Raw genomic sequence first — 18,716 nt, 5'->3', positions numbered from 1 at the left:
CTCTGTGGCCTCCTCCGGACCCGCTGCAGCATTTTGGGACACGGCTCCTCTTGCCGTGTCGTGGCACAGCCCCGCGGGCGGGGACCGGGGGTCCCTCAGCCCCGGGGGTCCCTCAGCCCCGGGGGTCCCTCAGCCCCGGCTCCGCCCCGAGCCCCCTCCCCGGGGCGAACCGCAGCCCCCACAGCGCCCCCGGCGGCCGGCGGCACCGGGCGGCACGGGCGCGGGGCACGCTGGGAGATGAAGTCCCGCCCGCGGGCCGCTCTCCGGCAGGCAGCGGGTGGAGCTGGCGTCCCGAGGACTACAACTCCCGTCGTGCCCCGCGAGCGCCCGCCCTGACTGCGGCACCGGGGGCTGAGGTGGGCACCGGGCATCGACCGCAGCTCCCCCCGCCCGGACCCCCGTCCGGCCCCGGCACCGACCCCGGGGAGCGGCGCGATGGGCGGGGAGGACGAGATCGTGCGCATTGCCAGGCGCCTGGACAAGATGGTGGCCAAGAAGAACGCGGTGAGTGGCGGCGACAGGGCCCCCGCAGCCCGGTTGGGGTGGGGGGCCGCCCCCTGCCCCGGGCTCTTGTCTGGCGGGCGCGCCCCCTCCTCTCCCTTTCCGCAGGATCCCCTCCTCGCTGCCGCGCTGGTGGACCCCCACCTCTCCCTCGGTGCCCATTGCGAGGGGCGTCCCCCTCCCCAGACCTCATTTCGGGGGGCTCTCTTTCAGTGCCGCCCGGGTCATTACATCTGCTGGAGCAGAGGCTCCCCCATTAAAGTGGGGTTCCCTCGCCCTCGCCCTCTCCCTTCGCCATTCTTTGCGGAGGTATGGGATCCACCCACTGCCAGTTATTGGGCGGGCAGCCCTATGTGCCCCCTTGGGTGCTGTGGGAGCCTCCAGTCCCCATACTGAGCCCCCCCCACCCCAGTCTCAGGCATCGCCAGACCTCATCTCAGCACTCCGGGGCTCACCCTGTGCTGCCTGCCCGGCGTTCTCCTCCTGGAGAGCATCCTCAGCCCTTCTCCCCTGTCCCATTGGGAGGCCTTTGGAAGGGGAGTCCCCACCAGCACTGGCCTGGGGCTCTAGTTTGCCCTCGGGGAAAACCCCGGTGCTGATGGATTTGCTTCCTGCATCTCCATCCCACACCGGCACTACTGCTCACTCCCGTGGCCCCTGGAGTGCGGGGGGCTGGCCAAGCTGCTGTCTGCACTCGGGGAGTCTCACAGGGTGTGCTGTGACCCGTGTGACAGCCTGCGGGGAAAGGAGCCGGTATTTTCCAGCTTAATGGGATATATCAGTGCTTGTAGGAACACACTGTCATGCAAGTGCTAAGGCAGAAAGCTGACGAGGGTTAGTGACGGTGGTAGGCTGTACATCTGTGTTTGGGGTGGGGGAGAAGGGTTTTGGGGCTGGGTAGGGCTGTGAGGAGTGGGAGATGATGGATGAGGAGAGGAAGGGATTAGAGGAGTGTGATATTCGTGTGGTGGGATGCTGGGTGCTATTATCAAATGAACTTTTGGATGTTGGACTGACCCTGCCAGCTGTGGGTAGGGCGACCACTGTCACTTGTGTCGCTGTTGGAACAACACAGGGAAGTGTGTTTGGGATAAAGCACAGCCTGTGATGTCCGTTCTCAGTGGTGGCGGGTTTTCAACATCAGTGTTGAAATAGGAAAGGAGCAACTTTGCAGAATTTGCTTCCAGCTTCATTGGGAAAGAGGCAGCTTCTTACGGGAGCGGTATGCAACATTTCCTCTTGGCTGGCACTTGAGATAGTGCTGAACTGCAGCATGTTGTGTGTTGGTTAATCTTAGAACTCTTCCTGCTGGACGGTTTTCTGGAGTACCTGTTTGTTGCTCTAGTTTTTCTGGGGATTCTCATTTACTGGCATTTTGCTGCGTGGCTCCATTTGGATTCAGGAGTCACCGGGTCACTTTGGGTGTTCAGGGCTGGAGGAACGGGAAAGTGTCAAACTGCCCGAGGGGGAAGTCAGTCCTTCTGGGTACAGTAGATGTGCATGGTTTATGCTAGTGTGAGTTGCTTGTGTGCACACTGGAAGCTTTGACTCTGCTTTGATTTTGGCATCTGTTCTGTAGGGTGGATTGCAGCTGGATTGCTTCCTGGGATGAGTTGGAAGCAGCTCTTCTGCATAGGGAGGACGGGATGTGAGGACAGGGCTGGCAGTGCAGGCAGCTTTGCCTCCCTACAATGGTGGCTGTGCAGGCCTTGTGCTGTAACTGGGTTTGGAGTGGTCGGTGTTGTAAATGAGCTGCTAAATGTGAACACTGGAAGCCTTGTTTGAGGGAAGGGGGTTGGGAGGAAAGAGCCAGCTGAATGGAGACAGGCCCACGCCAGGCTGGGATGTGCTAGAGGGAGACAAGTGATTTCCATTTCTCTGAGTGACTGCCAGTTTAGGTATCTACAGATTCCTAGTCAGATTTTTCCTGGTCCTGGGTTCTGGGATGTAGAGATGATGTAAGGAGACTTCAGAGAACAAGTTTCAAGTGACCAGCTCTTCAGCATCACAGCTTGCTGGCTTTGCTCCTGGTCTCAGCTTTTGTCCTGAGCAGAGTGGGGGCTCTGGAATATGAAAACTAGGAGACAGCTACATGGAGTCACTGACATTTGTAATTCAGAGTGTGTTTTTCAGGCGTTAAAAATGTTCAGCGTGCCAGGTAAGAATAATAAACTAATGCTGCAATTGCACCATACACAAGCAAGGACCTGTAGCACTCCAGTGGTCTTCTGTTTTGCCCATTCCAATTATTCATGTGCCTTCAGGTTGCAGGATCTACTCTCTGCCTGGAACAGCAACCCCAGCAGTGAGCTTGCTGTTGTTTCAGGGAATGCTTGTTGGTGTTTTTCCCTTTGAATTCAACTTTCTGTGTCTATTCCCAAGCTGTTGAATTTCTTTAATAAAAGCTGAGGCTCTCATTCTCTTTCTCTTTTCCTCTCCAGGAAGGTGCAATGGATTTACTGAAAGAACTGAAAACTATGCCTATGACTTTGGATTTACTGCAGGTGAGTTGCACAGTTATGGTAAAAAACTGAAGTTTGCATTTGGATGAGTTCAAAATGTTGTCTAAATAAACTTAATAGATTTCCTCACACTTCCTGCCTCATGCAAAGAATCAAAATGAACATTAAATCCAAGAAAATAGTGCAGAAGTTGGGTTTTGGGTTGGCAATTAAAGAGCTCTGGGCTGCAAAAAGAGGAAAGACTGAGTTTAAAGTAGCAAACACAGAGGGCAGTCTTGGGAGAAGTTCTTTGTAATGTTGATATTTAGGACTTAGGGGAGGAGTGAGCAGAATTACAATTTGGAAGTTGTGATGCATCTTGGAGTTTTTCACTCTAAGCCTGAATGTCACAAGTGTGTAGGGAAGGGATTTGTGGGATGCTGGATGTGTCTTCTGTTCAGCTGTGCAAGCTGGAGAGTGTCACCTCGCTCTTCCAAAGTTGTAAGGGTCATAGAATCATTCTGCAAGCCTTTGGATACTCCTGTCTTGGTCATGGCTTTGACTTTGTTGTGGTTATTTGAGATTTCAGTTAATAACTAATAATGGATCTGTTCTGGAGTGGTTCATGGGGGTGTTCCCTTGCAGTCCACCCGCATTGGGATGTCAGTGAATGCACTGAGAAAGCAGAGCACAGATGAAGAAGTGATATCACTTGCCAAATCCCTCATCAAATCTTGGAAGAAACTTCTAGGTAAGGAAATCAGCATGTTCCTGTCAGATTCAGCTTGTGAACAATCTGCCTTCAGTGGGAGGTTGAGTTTTTTGGGAGAGCTTATCTCTTGATCTGAATAAACATTCTAGCAAATCAGCCTTTACAATTCCACCCTCTCTGTCTTTCAAGTTTTGTGTCCTATCATGCATCCCCCTAGATTTAGCTCCTGTTTAGCCAGCTCATCATTGGAAGAGCATTGAAAGCTTCAGGACTATTAACTTATACCTCCTCACATAATAATTAGCAAGGTTATTTGTAGAAACAATATCTGTGCTCTGAACTCTCTTCTCCCACTTGTGCTCTGCGTGGCATTAACACCATGTGTGCTGTCAGCCTCGTGCAACAGCTCAGGAAGGGAAGTGCTGGAATGCATTTTGGGTGGTGAGTTGGAGAAGGATCTCAGTTCACCATCTCGTAGATAAACTCACACGGACGGTTTCCAGCTGGGGAGGCTTTCCTGGTTACGGGCTTCCATTTCTTGCTCGGCTGGGTGAGAGTTAAAAGGGCTCTTTTCCCGTCCTGCCCCTGGATTGTTACCTCCTCATTAGACTGGGTGTGTTTTGGCTAGACTCAGACAATTTACCTCTGGGTCAAACTTTCTCTACAGTGTCATGAAAGTCCTCACCAGGGTTGTGCTGTCGGCTTTCAGCAGCACTTGGGAGTCAGAAGAAGCTGTACTCCCACAAGGACCAGCCTGTCCTGGCCCTTCAGCTGGTGTTGGCTGGAAATTCTGCTTTTAGTTGTGCTTGAGGGAACTTGATCTAATCCCTGCTCAGCAGCCTCTGAAAGGAACTTCTGTGAAGAGGCATGTCTCCTGGGGAAGCTTATCTCCCAGGCAGGCTGATTGCTCTCTAGTTTGGTGAAGAAAGCTTTTGCTTGAATTAGTTTCTACTTGGAGGCAAGGAAAAGGTCGGTTGGGAAGCAGGAAGGCCATAAAGGCATTTTCTCCTGATTCTTTTTTGGGAGGATAATAACTTGCTTTAGGCCAACAGTGGGTAGTGTGAAAACATTGAGGAGTATAGGCAGGGCTGTAGCATAAAGACCAGTTCAGAACTGATTTCTATTTTGAACACAGATGCTTCTGAGGAAAAAAATGAGGAGAAAAAGAAAAGCCTGTCTTTGCCAACATCTTCCTCCAGGGAGAGTGGTAACTCAAGAGACCAAAGGTAATACTTCCCTTTTACAAAAGATGACACTCTTAGACAACTTAAATTTTCTTATGGCACCTTACTTTAATTTTTATTTTTAAGTGTCTGAGTCAGGAATTTTGTGTAGTCAAATTTCTGGTCAGAGACGCTGGAAGTGTTTCTTCTTCAAGGTTGATATATGTGGTGTTATTAACCAACTGTAATGCAGAAATACACGTCTGAAAAAGCAGTGGCTTTAGTGAGTTTTTAAATTTTATTCATATTTTATTTAATGTTTTTTACTCTTGGTAATGTGTTGTTTTTGCTAGTAGTAAAACATTCCCCTATTCTTTTTTATGTTGCATTTTTATGCATTTTTGTTTATTTCTAACTTCTAACTACTTAGAATTAAGATTATTTTTGGCCTTTTCAGTTTCAAGTGATGGATGGGATTGATTGATACATTACTAAAGTAAAACTTCCATTTCTTTGTCCTTGACAAATCCTAGCAGAAGTCCCCTTTTCCCTGTGGCTGATGTCTTCCAGCTGGCAGGTCAGCTGCATGCTTGCCCCTTGCCATGCCTTGAATGCTGCATCCTGTTTCCACTGCCTGTGACTGCAGTTGTGGAGTGCAGGCAGTGATCAGAGGGGAGGGGGAAAATGGGATTTAAAGCTTTGTTCTAGAAATTTCTCCCAGCCTCAGATCCCAAGAGGGTGTGTGCTTCCTAGATTTGGCTCTTAAGTGATTTAGCCAATTTCCCAAATTTGACAGAAGATTTAGAGTATTCAGGCTGTAGTACTGCTGGCTTGCAGGATTTTCCATGTTTGCAGCCTTTGTTGGTCACTTTCTTGTCACTTCTTTGTTTTTGCTCAGCTCTCTCAAGGCTTGGCACTTCAGGATGAGCCTTTGCAGCTCGATACAGAGCTGCTGATGGAGAGAAGGCTGCTGATGCTGAGCTCCATGGCTTTAAATGATTGGTATCTTTGGTTATCTTGCTTCCATAGAATGGAAAAAAGGATTTGCTAAGTATTGCAATGGTAGGACTTGGGAGACTTCACAGCCAGGATGGAGTTCAGTGATGCAGTGCAGAATGGGAGCCAGGGCTGTCCAGATCTGTGTGTCTGTGTGGGATTTCACTCAGAACGAGATCTTGGCTCTAGGCACAAACCCCTCCTTGCTGCCTCCTTGCTTTGTCACTTATCATGGGGTCTGTGCAGTGGAGCTGTCTGACTTGTGCTTCTGAGGTTCCCTTGTGCCTTACTGTGCTGTAGATACTGCAGTTTTATGGGGTTTTTTAATCTTTGATGTTTTTAATGTGTATTCAGCCTCCATCTTCTGCCTAGCAAAGCATCCCCTTGGCTGTGAAGGATGAACAGAAGCCAGTGGATTAGTGTAGCCTAGACCAGGAGCAGGGGCCAGCTCCTGGTGTCAGTCTGTTGAGCCAGGCTCTCTTCCAGAGACGGGAATGTTTTTCCTCCAGTCCTGCAAAATAAACTACTAATCTGCCTTAAAAAAATAATAATTTGTTGGCAGAGGAGAGTCTCTGTTCTTTGAAGCAAAGACTGCAGTGGAGTCAGACTGGTTGCTCAGTGTGTGTGATAGCTGGTTCAGATGAGGCTGCTGTCAAGACACCAAAGAGATCAGTTTGTATTCAGATATCTCAGCCTCTTAGTCTGTTAGATTTTGGCTATGCCTTCCATTTTTGTCAGGGAAAAATACTTGACTAACTCTTAGCCTGAAACTCATCTTGCTTTCTGGAGCACAGATGTAGAAATCTCTGTGTAGTGACTGGAGCTATCACTGCAAGACCTGAAGGCTCTGAGCCAGCCAGTGTGGAGCTGGCACCTGTGAATTTCGATGCTGCATTACTCTAATCCAAAGCATATTCTGTTGTGCTGTAGAGTTTCAGATCCATGGTGTAGTACATTTTAATGGGCTGTGTCTAATGTTTCTGTCTCTGGCAGCATGAGGTTTTTCTTTTCCAGGATTCTCTAAACTGCCTTTATTAGGAGGTTTTGTATCTGTGGCCTGAATTTAGCTCTTCTGTGGGATTTTCTTCCAGCGCAGCCCTGAGTTCTGCTTGCAGTCCCTGGCTGCTGCTTTGTCACCATTTTGTTCCAGCATAGCCTTGTTTTATGTATAAACTTTTGCTGCCGGTGTAGATTTACAAGCTCTTTCTCCTGTTTAACAGGAACAGTGTGAACCACAAGGATTTCCTGAAATAAGTCTTCTAGGTGTGTTTGAGCTCTATTTCCCAACTATTCTATTTATAAACTAACCTCTAAACCTTAATAAATAATTTTCTGTCTTTGGAATGGCTGAGAAGTCTGTTTCATCTAATTCTTGAGGGAACAACTCTCATCTCAGTGCATGGATGATGGGTGTGTGGAGGCAAATGTATCTTTCCTCCTCCGCCAACAGAAGTGGGACTACCATGCATCTTGTTGAGCTTTTTTCCACCCCCAAGAAATACACATCTAAATATTCAAGTCGATAGCATTTGCAGATAGAACTTTCCTGAAAATCAAGTATTACCTCTGCAAATGGAGGTTTGAAGTCCTGTGTTTGAGGACTAGTTGTAGTGAAGGTCACTGTTCTGAGTTCACACTGAGGTCACTGAGTTCATACACCGGGTTTTGCTTTGGGAAACCTTTGTTTGTTTCTTGCAAAATGATACAAAATTTAAATCTGGAAGAGCTCTCAGGGAAAAGCCTCCTGCAGCCCCTTCTCAGCACAGCACAACCGCTTCCCAAGCTGTCCCGGACAGGCTTTTTTCAAGCTATTTGACAACCCAAGAAAACCTCAGGGCAAGGCATTTCCACAGCTGCCCTTGGCAGTATTTCCAATTCACAACTCACCTTTACAGTTGAAAACTTACTCTCAATCAAAAACTATCTTACTAAACCCATTTCTACACCCTCTGTGGATTTTTTCCTGCAATCTTCCTGTGTAAGGAGTTTCAGGACTTGTCTCCTTTAAGTTTTCCTTGCCACAAACCACCCATATTCCTTCAGCCCTTCCTTTTACTGTAAGTATGTTTTGCCTTTGTCCTTTGGGGAAGTCTAATTTTTCCAAACTATTTTATGTAACATGAGAAGCTGTGATTTTTTTAGATGGGTTATTCCTGAATTATGGGTTATTCCTTAGTGTATGCTCTGGTATATACACCCCCATGAGTGCTGCCTGTGATTTGTGTGTAGCTTCTTAAGCACAAAAGTACCTGATGGCAGTTTCTACATTCCAGATGGGAGAAAATCATCATCTAATGGATTATTTACAGGCTAAGATGTTTCTCCTTTTTGTAACATGTGCAGTGTAAATCCTATTGAATATTTTGAGCTGTTTGGACACAAATCTGTTCTTTAATAAGCTCCTGCAGTGCCGACCAGTAAGACCAGCTGGTAAAAAGAGGTTTTATTTTAGCTACTGGTCAGAGAGAAACACAGTGAGCTCACAGTGTGAGCTCACAATCTCCCTCTCAGAGTGCATTGTCTCCTTCCTATGAGGAAGAAATCAAAGTTCTGCTTTGGTTTGACCTGAACAATTTGCTGAAGGTTCACTGGTGGATGCTTCTGAAAAGGGCTTGGCAAGGCTCTGAACTGCGAAAATCCAGGAGCTCCAATGGTGATCTGTGGGATTTGAACCAGACTGGATATTACCTTAGTCACAGGAGCTCCCAGGATAAGTCCCTAAAGTCATCTGGCTCAGTTTGTGTGGCAGCAGATTCGGAAGGTTCCCAGCTTAGTGTTTTTTTTTTTTTTTTTTTTTTTTTTTTTTAGTGGGCTGACTAATCTCTTCCAGGACAGTGTAGTGGAAGTGCTTGCTCATAACAAATTTATTTTTGATGGTAAAGAACTGGCAGTAGTGACCCAGCTTCACAAATATTGTCAAGCCACTTGGATCTTCAAGAAGATATTGCCAGCATGGCATGCGTGAAATATTGAGGTTTCTTTTTTTTCCCTTTCTGTCTCTTTGTGCAATAATGGTACCAGGCATTGGCCATAAATACAGAGAATTTTACAGACAAATCACCAAAGCCAGAGCAATCTCTGCTGAAAAAAAAAAAAATTGCTGTTCTGCTGCCTAGATTTAGTGGGGAGAACAAAGCTCTAGAAAATCATCTGTGAATCGTACTAACCCAGATCTTTTACCAGCAGTATTTGCAGGGCTGACTAATGCCATGTGCAGATGTTAGGCTTTCTGGGTGCACAGCCAGCTGAGCTGCTCACTGAGGTTCCTTCTCTGCATGCAGACCCTGCAGCAGTGACTCAGCCTGCCCACAGCATGTGCTGATTGTGCAGGCAGGTCTCCATCCAGCTCCCCTGGCAGGTGACCCGACTGAGTCAGCCACAGCAGGCAGGTGTTTGCATTCCCTTGCCTGTGCCCATGATTGCTCCAGGTGGAAATGGAGTTATTTTTGAGAGTGAAGCAGTGTTTCTTAGTCCTATGCTAGCCTGGCACCTGTATGAGCTGTGTGTGGCTGTGCAGGGGTGCTCTTCTCTGAGATGAGTAATCAGTGTCTTGCTCAGATTACAGGAAAAAGGAAGAACCTTTTATGTGCTACACTTTGTTGGTGGTTTTTAAATCAAAGCTGAAGGAGCCATTTTCTTTCTTTTTCTTTGTTTTCCTCAGCACAGCTCCTTCTTCTGGAGCTTTCTGCTTGCTTTCTGCTGAGAGCAGTTATGGGCCTGGTGTCCTGCAAAGTTAAAGAGGAAAGAAGTACCATGAATCTGCACTGCACTGCCAAACTGAGAGAGTGCTGATGGTCTCAGATATCCTGAGTGTGTTTGGGTTACTGATGGTGTCCAACAGAAATGTTTTCCCATGGTGCCCAGTGGTGCAGCAGCTGATATGTGTTGAATAACACAAGATGGTTGGTAGGGTTGTTCATGGATTAAACCGCTGCTGGTAGCCAGCAGTGTCCACAGGAGAGCTTGTGTCTGGGCTGAGGGCGTTGGCTGCTGTGTTGTGCTCTGTGCTGCTTTGGGACAATAACTTTGCACTGTGTTCTGACTTGTTCTGTATTATGATTAACAGGATGCTTGGCCACATACCTGCTGCTCCCTTCTCTGCTCTCAGTGGCCCAAACTGAGACATTCTGACAGGTGAAGTTTTTCTTTTAGCTCCAACAAAAGGCAGGAGCCTCCAAAGACTCCAACCACCCCCAAAATCACCACCTTCCCTCCGGCCCCCATCACCTGTGATGCTGTGCGCAACAAATGCAGGGAGATGCTAACAGCAGCTCTGCAGGCTGATGGTAAGTGCTGGGGGAAGCCCCACATTGCCTTAAGTGCTTCACAGCTCCTGGACCATTCTGACAGAGACTGTCAGTGCCAGCTCAGCTTAGACACACTGTTCTGGAGCAGCCTTGTCAAAGGATTATAGCCAGCAGCTCAGTCTAACCACTGGTCACCCCTTTGATGAACTAGCTGCTGTTGCAGCATTTTCAGACACTTACACAGGGACCTGGCTTGAGCTGGAGGCAGGACAATGTGCCAAGCAATGGCTGTTAAGAACAAGGGGTTTGTCACACAGGGTTACTTGGGGTCTTCTGCTCTGCAACGTGGAGTGGTCTGTGCAGAAGTTTAATCTTTCAGGTGTGCAGGGATTTGCTTCACTTTCTAGATCTTTTCTGATTGCTGTAAAGTGAAGCTGTCTTCCCTGTCACCCTTGGGGCACAAAGTGAAGCTGTAACTCACTACATGGACTTTGTAAGAATGGTGCTTATGCCAGTCAGAGTCTGCTGTCAGACTCTGATGCCCTTGCAGACAGGAGCTCCTTAAATATTGTGGTCCTCTGGATCTGGGGTGGAACAGATCCCTCTTGCATTCATACTGTGCCATCTCAAGTGAGAGGCAACTGCAGGTGCTCAGCATGTCTGGAAGTTTGAGCATCTGGTTGTGTCCACATTGCAGATCCCTTTAAAAAATTGGGGTCTAACACTGCAGGGTCTTATTAATTTGGAGCCAAGGAATGTAGGTGACAGATGGAGAAGTTCATAAGGTCTTTGTTTCTAGACTTCCTGTGCATGTGTTTGTATGCTGCATTAAATGTTTTGCATAGCTCTTAGAAAATCCCTTTCCATATGAAATCTTGGAGAGAAGTCCCTTGAGCCTTTCCCTAAGCTCAGTTGTGCCCTACCTTCCCTGCTTCCCTTTTTATCATACTGGCTGTCCAAGTCCATGGCAGTTATGCACTCTGTATGATGCTGTTTAACTGGTTTGTGGGAGAAGAGGGGAAGAGCAGACAGTCCTGAGGTGAGATGAGAAAGGAAGGCTTGATCCTGATGCTGCACATCTCCAGGCCCTCCCAGATGGCTGGTCCTGAGTAGAGTTACTTCTCACTGAGGTGAATATCTGATGAAACTCAATTCATGCCTAAATAAGTTCGATTTCAATGATACGAAAAATATATTGGAAAACTTAAGTTCTTGGACCAAGGCTGTTGTTAGCTTTGTCTCATGCAGTCCACATCCTAGAGAGGCACTGGGCACAGACTGGCTAGATTAATCTGTTTCCATCACCGCCCTTTTCCAAAGGCTCAGAGAGTAGCAAGAGCAAAGGCCAAGATGCCATTTGATGGGAAGAGCATGTGAATCAAACCGGCAAACTGTCTAGATTTGTAGCTCAGAAACACTGAGCCCAGGGAGCCCTGGCTTGGTTGGAAGGCACTGAGCTCATGTTTCTGCTGTCTTACAGATGACTACATCGCCATCGGTGCCGACTGCGAGCACATAGCAGCCCAGATTGAAGAGTATATCCTTGCTGTACGGTGCTGCCTCAAGGGCCTGCATGCCTCCAGCAGTGAAATCCGTGTGCTCAAAGGAAAAACGGGACTGTCTGTGCATGAATGTTCTGCTGCAGCTGGTCAGGGTTCTGGGTTTGGTTCCAGCTCCTGCTTGGCTGAGTCCTGGGTCACTAAGGAGCTACCAGTGTGGAGTTGGGAGCTCAGAGACTGTAATCCCTAGTTTGTCCTTCCCATCAGAGTGCTGTTTCCTGCTTTTGATTCTACTTTCAAATATATGCAACTTCTCCGTGCTCCCTGTTGAGTCGAGTGTGCTGATCTAGGCAAAAGCAATGGAAAGGATGGAGTAATGAGGATCGAGTTCCATGTTGATGTGAGATGTGCCTGATGTGAGGAGTATGCTTGGTTTGGGAACTGTGGGGTTGGACGTGCAGCTGAGCTCTCTTAGTGGAGGGGTTTGTGGCTGCCTTGCTGAGAGAAAGGGGAGGTTGTAGAACCTGAGCATAGCTGAATATTTCCAGCACAGTGAAAAAGCCAAAGCTGGAAACCCCTGGACTTTGGGATTGTATAAAGCTGCTCTCAAATCCAGCACTGACCTCGCAGAGCAGATGCTGCTGTTGGGTCCCAGCACCTCCATCCTGGCAGTGGGTGACACTCCCTGCTCTTCACGGGTGGCTGGGAAGTGCTTGATGCCTCTGGGTTGGTTGCAGGCTCCTTGACTGCCCTTACGCATCTACCAGGATGTCAAGAACACCGACATGAAATACAAAAACCGTGTGAGGAGCCGCATCTCCAACCTGAAGGACTCCAAAAATCCTGAGCTGAAAAAGAACGTGCTGTGTGGGGCCATCACCCCCGAGCAGATCGCTGTGATGACCTCGGAGGTGAGGGAGCCTGAGAAGCAGGGTTTGCTTCTCACAGGGCATGTGTCCTGAGGCTTAGCTGGGCTGCTGCCAGGGTTGCAGTTTTCTCAGTAGCTGCTGCCAGAGTGCATGGAGTGAGCTTGCAATGGAGTTTGCAATGTGGACAGTGGTTTGTTGGGCCTTCACATCATCCCAGGGCCCTGGGTATGAACCAGAAACCAGAATTGCAACAGGCTTTCTGTCTTAATGCCCATCTGTCCGGCTGCCTTGTCCTCCTGTTGGCTGTTTCCACTGTAGTGGGTGTGGTGGTAAAACTGGGCAGATGTGGTTTTATTGCCTTTTTTTTTTTTTTGAAAAGGAAATGGCCAGTAATGAGCTGAAAGAGATCAGGAAAGCCATGACAAAAGAAGCAATCCGGGAGCATCAGATGGCCAAGACAGGAGGGACGCAGACTGACCTCTTCACCTGTGGGAAGTGCAAGAAGAAGAACTGCACCTACACCCAGGTTGGTTTTCCTGCTCCTGTCCTGGCCTCTGCACAGGACATGATCTGTCATGGTCACGAGCTTGCACTGCTCCATGACAGGCCCTGCAGCACAGCCCAAATTTTGCTACTGGTGGATAGAAAATACTTGAGGCCAAAATTTACTTTTGCAAGTGTTTCTGTGAGCTTGTGTAGCTTTTTGGCTCACTTGTACTAGAGCAGGAGTTGTGCAGCACTGAGGAAGCTTTCAAAAGTTCAGCAGTGCTCTACACTGAAAGCAGGTGCTGGGAATGCTGGGATTCAGACAATAAAGGAGTGGTTAGTGTAGAGGAGAGGCTGCAGAAACTGAGTCAGATATGTTGATGGTATTAAAAGTACAAATTAAGAATATAGATAACCTGCAGCTGGGTAAGTCCCAACTTACTTAAAATCAAATAACATGAAATGGGTGAAACAAAAGGAATAAATGAAACTGTAATGTGAGCAGACAGGATTTTTCTTCCCCGTGACCAGCTGCTGGAAGCCTTGTGCATTACCAGTGCTTTTTAGCTCCCATGTTCGTGCCAGGCATCTGCAGATAAATGTGCCTTTGCTGTGAGTCAGTGGTTTAGAATGTGCAGATACCCAAAAATGCACCAGCAGCCACCAGATTGCTGCTGAGTGACTGCGCACAAACTGCGTGTGCAAGTGCCGGCTGAGACTCCTGCATCTGCTTGGACTTGACATACAAACACATGGGAAAGAGAAGGAGATCCAGGAATCTGACCAGGGAGTTTCCTTTGGCACAGCAGCAGCCTTGCATCCCACAGGCTGGCTCAGGCAAGAGGCCTCACTCTTCCAGTGCTCCCAGTAAGCATTCCTGGGCTGTCCCAGCACATGGCACTGTCTCCACCTGTGGAGGACTGGAGTTTGACTGCCTGGAATTTAAGCAGGAGACAGCAGTGTCTTCTGAATAGAAATATCCGGAGGTTTTCTGTATTTTGATTTGTTTTCTAGTGAAATCACTAGTGGGTGATGAGATGTAAAGTCTCAAGTAGATGAACTGGCATTTATGAGCATGTTGGAAGCAGACAGTAAAAGGGGAGGATTACAGAATTTAGCTATCCAGCATTCTTGCAAAAATGGTTAATTTACATAACACAAATACCGTGACTCTTGCACATTGGCTAATTACACACGTAGATCACCATAATCACCCCTCAGCACAGCTCTGCCTGACTAGTGTGGGGAGTACCAGTATTTTCAGTCTAGATCTGCCTTGTGGTATTCAAATGCCACGAAAATCTGGTTTCTAGTAAAGTATGTGTTTCTGGCAAGAGCCAGTCAGAGGCAGCAATCACATCTGGGTTAAATATCAGAGTTCCTTAATGGCTCAAACACAAACCAGACTGGAACTGTGCAGAACCTGGTAACCCAGAGTGTGTTCCTATGAGGCCAGGATGTAGGACTGCTCTGTAAGTGGGAATGGCTTGAGTGCTTTTTTATGCTCTTTTGTGTGGGACTGAGGGGTTTGTCATGGCAGTGCTGGCCACATCCCTTCTTGGGGGACAGTTTGGGGAGGGATTTGCTGTGAGAATGTCCACCTCCAGAGTCACCTGCAAGAAATGGGCAGCAGATTGGCTGAGGAGGGAAATACACTGTCCCAAAACTTGTCACTGAGGTAATGTCAGGCTGAAGAGGGTCATGATGTGTGGACTGTGTGTAACACAACCACCAGACCTGCTGTACTGGAAAGCTCCTTTTGCCATCCCATTGATTTTGTGAGCCCAGCACGAATCCCTGGAGGCCGGGGGACAGGGCCATGTGTGATGCTCAGCTCTCACCTCCCTTCTGTCCCCCCCAGGTGCAGACCCGCAGCTCCGACGAGCCCATGACCACCTTCGTCGTGTGCAATGAGTGTGGGAATCGCTGGAAGGTAGCGCACCAGGGCTATTACTGGCACTGAGGGGTGTGGGGGTGGCTGCACCCGCCATGCTGCAGGCACTTGGCTGCTGCTCAGAGGTGCTTGCCAAACCCTCACTGGCTCTAGAGAGTGACCTTCCCCCCCAGCACAGAGGCAGGAGCTTCTGGGTTCATCCCTGCAGACCAGCTGTGGTCAAGTCTCACTTCCACATTCCCACATTCCCTTCTCTCTCCTCAAATATCCCTTCTTCCACAACCTGCTTTACAGTGCTTTCCATGCTGCCTCTGCCCTCTGAGGGACAGTGGTGATGATGTTCAGGATTTCAAAACTGCTCTTTCACGCTGAGCACAGAGCTCAGGGGTGAGCAGAAATCTCCTGGTCAGTGGCAAGCAGAAATGATGCCACTACAAAGTGCCAAAGAGCCTCAGCAAGAGACTCACATGGGAGCTCCCTTTGGGCCCTGCTTCTGAGAACCCCTAAGCTCTTGCCAGCTTCTGAAACACCCACACCTGGATCCTTACCTTCTTCTGCAGCTCCCCTTGGCAGTGAGGTTTCTAATTGGGGTTTAAACTCCCTTCTCTTGCAGTTCTGCTGACATGTGCCATGGCCTGAGAGCGGCAGCCAAACGCAGACCCGAGCGCAGCCTCCACACGCCGGCTCCCACGGCAGTTGTGTTTTGTGTCCCAGTGAGTTTGCATTGTCACACGCTGAGAGCAGCAGCGGGGAGGCCTGGGCCTCGCAGAGAGCCACAGCCCTGGGCTGACAGGTTGGCAGGAGAGCTCACTAAACACACCCAGTCATTACTTTCTCATCTAAGCGAATACGGTCACTTTCTCTTCAAGACTAATATTAAACATTTTTGTCAGTTTCTGACTTTTATTCCAACTGTGTGTGCAGCACTCTGTTTTTCCAGCATGGGAACTTGACAGGCAGTCCATGTCCAGGTGGCTGAGGACTGAATAATGCCTGGAGCAGCAGAAAGTGACATATGACTTGCAGGCACACCCTTGGTGTGTGAAGGCTTGTTTCTGTCACCTCATGGAATCTCAACCAGTGGGCCAAGGCCTGGGGCAGCTGAGTGGGCAGTACTGGTGATGGGACACAGCTTTTGGGGCAGAGATCAGATGTTGCTTTCCATCTTGGCAGCATTCACTGGATTTTGCACTGATTCCTTGGCATCTTGAGCCTTTAAATGACAGTATCATTGGCTGCTGCAAAGATGAGAATGTACTGCCCAGATTGTAACAGACTGAAAGCAGGGTGCCACCAGCCATAGAAAATCCCAACCCAAACTGTTCAGAGGGAGTCCCAGGCACTTTCCTGTTTGTGTTCTGCTTGTAGCTTGACAGCTGAAAACCAGCCTGGAGTTTCAGAGGGGCTTGCTGGAGAGGCTCAGGAGAAGGGAAAATGCTGCAAATACAGGAAAATTTTCAGAGGTTTGGATCTGGACAAGGTAAGGGCTAGAGGGATGGGTGGGAGCTGTTAGCTGTAGAAGTGGAGGAGGTTTGAAGCAAGCTCAGAGCTGGTTCTTGGAAGGGGTCGGATAAGGAAAGGATCCTGTAGCAAAGCCAGCCCTAGATGTGCAGATGTGACCCTGTGAAGGAGACCTGCAGAATCAGGCTCCTTCTGGGAGCTAACTAAAACCTGGTGGGGAAATTCCATCTGAGCTCAGAACAGCTTTCAGCCAGACTTAAAATGCCTCTTCTTTCCTTTTCATAGCCTTTGACTGGGGTGATGCAGCATTTGGGGGACCCCAGCAAGCTCTGTGGGTCTGAGGCTGCCCAGGAGCAGTGCTGTGTCCTCCAGCTCATGCTGACGGGCAGGGCAGGAGCATTTGCAGTCACATCTCTCATGGCATCGCTTCCCTCTTCCAGAGTGAAAAACAAGTATTTCCACTGGCTTCCCAGCATGCCAGACAGCAGACATTGAGCAGAGACCTCGGAGATGTTTGGAAAGGAGTAAGCAGCCACATGAAAGCAGCGGAAAACGTGCTCCCAGCCCCTTTGAGGGCTGTGCTGCTCCGGAGGCAGGGATCCCACCAGCATCCTTCGCTCAGGGCTTTCACTTTACAGGGTGCAGCCAAGTCTCCCAAGAAGGAAAATATTCAAAGACGCTGACAACTCCTTTAAGCCTCACGAGCCTTGTGGTGAATGGGATTATTCAAGCCAGGCTTGGGAGGGAGCAGTGTCCTCGCAGTGATGCTGAAAAAAAAAGCTTCAGGATCTGAAACCCACGCTGACCACAGCACTGGCTCGTGCGCTGGGAAAGGGAGCCAGCTCTTTACCAGTGCCTCTTGCCTTTCTTCTTGTGTTCCCGTGAGGAGTGGAGCTGAGCTTGTGTACAGCCTTCTGACAATCCTGAATTAGGTACCAAGAGTCCCAAGCAGGAATTTGGGAAAAGCACCATGTCATTTTACAGTGCCATTTTCTGGGATAACACCAAGGAGAGCCAGGGAGGGGAAGTACACTGGATAAAGAGGTGTTTCAGAAGTAAAGATTTGCCTGTAAGGTGTTTAAAAGGGATTGGGAGCAAGAGGAAAAACTAGATTATCTTGTGGCAGTGGGGTCTTCCCTGTGCTGAATCCTCTGTGGTGTGTGGAGGGGCTCTGACCCCCTGCCCTGCTCTTGGACAGCTTCAGGGATGTTGAACCTCCAACCCTCAGGCTGGGGCCACATTTGAGAGTATTTCCCTTACTCACAGAATAAATCCAGAACTAAAACTTCCCCTGTGCAGGGTGGGGATGCTGTAAGGGTGCAGACTGGGGGAAAACCTGCCAGTAATAACAATACCAGCATTCCTAATAAACCATTACTGGTCTCTCTCAAAAATACATTTTCTTGAACTGTATTTCCAGCTTGGCAAAGAAAACTAAATTTACTGACATGAATTTCCACACAGTCATGCCATGAGGAAGGAAGGAAACAAAAACAAAACAAAACAAAAAGCTGAAAGAATTGTTTTGTTTAAAAAATATGTTCAATAAAAAGCACTTTTTTTTTCTTTTGGAAGGGCTGAAGAGAGGAGGGGAAGGGGTGGATAAATAAGAAACTGCTGTGGTGGATCAGAAAAAGCAAAGACTGGCAGCAAAACCCCTGTGTTGGCTTTGTTTCAGTGTGAAGGGCAGGGACAGACATGTTTTAATCCTGGGTACTGAGCCTTCTGTAAATCATTCCTTGTGCTGTGCAAAAACATGGGAATTCTGTATCCTCCTTACGACACTTCCCATCCCATGCGGAGCCCAGGCCCCTGCTCAGTGAGGGACCAGGACTGAGCCCTGGGCTTATCCCCACTGGCAGGGCAGGGCTGGGCCAGCTGGGAGCTCTCATGCAGGCGTCCTGGTGCCTGTGGGTTCTGCAGGAGGGCAAACAACACCTGCACAGGGGTCTTCTCCCTCTCTGAGGTCCATGAACCAAGGATGGAAGATGGGTTTGGGGTGACAGTGTGTGGTGTCCTGGGGCTGAAGCAGTGCTGATGTCTCATGGGGAGTGGCAGGGGAGGCAGCGGTAAGACACCCCCTGCCCACCCCTCGAGCACATCCCCCCACGGTCCCTTCTGGCACCTCAGAGCTCTGCCCTCTGCTCCATCTGGATCCACTGGGAACACAAACAGCCTCTAGCACCACCCCCGAGCCCTTTGGGCCACCTCAAACAGCTGGAGCGAGGTAAACCTGACAAGTTTTTTTTATGTACAGAGATGCTCGTCAACCCCCCCCCTCCCGCACCTCATGTCCCCCAGTAAAAGCCAACCAAAAGAGCATTTAAAATTAAAAAAGAAACAAACCCAAACCAACAACAGTCGACCTCCCCCCTCACCTCAAAAAACCCCCAACCCACTTGGGATAAAGTGACCTCTTCCAAACAGGGTGTGGGGGGAGCCAGGCC

At 48.9% G+C, this 18,716-nt stretch overlaps 1 protein-coding gene across 2 annotated transcripts; it reads left to right on the top strand.

Annotated features, from left to right (window-relative positions):
• The first annotated feature begins 331 nt into the window (after positions 1 to 331).
• TCEA2 (transcription elongation factor A2) lies at positions 332 to 17,663 on the top strand. Of its 2 annotated transcripts, XM_066198616.1 has the most exons (10): positions 332 to 504; positions 2,943 to 3,005; positions 3,588 to 3,693; positions 4,790 to 4,880; positions 9,966 to 10,099; positions 11,541 to 11,597; positions 12,316 to 12,470; positions 12,808 to 12,954; positions 14,776 to 14,847; positions 15,422 to 17,663. In XM_066198616.1, exons 1-10 carry the CDS (start codon positions 436 to 438, stop codon positions 15,428 to 15,430), a joined length of 903 nt encoding a protein of 300 aa, XP_066054713.1. In that variant the 5' UTR covers positions 332 to 435; the 3' UTR covers positions 15,431 to 17,663. The 2 variants fall into 2 exon arrangements, with proteins under 2 accessions (XP_066054713.1, XP_066054712.1); XM_066198615.1 differs by lacking the exon at positions 15,422 to 17,663 and having other exon boundaries at positions 14,776 to 14,892.
• The last annotated feature ends 1,053 nt before the right edge of the window (positions 17,664 to 18,716 follow it).

The sequence above is a fragment of the Chamaea fasciata genome, unplaced genomic scaffold (genome assembly GCF_029207755.1).
Source record: "Chamaea fasciata isolate MVZ Bird 193981 ecotype frontalis unplaced genomic scaffold, bChaFas1.0.hap1 SCAF_17, whole genome shotgun sequence".
Taxonomy (NCBI): Eukaryota; Metazoa; Chordata; class Aves; order Passeriformes; family Sylviidae; genus Chamaea; species Chamaea fasciata.
The sequence above is the reverse complement of the archived record's forward strand: the minus strand, read 5'-3'. Positions and strand labels throughout refer to the sequence as shown.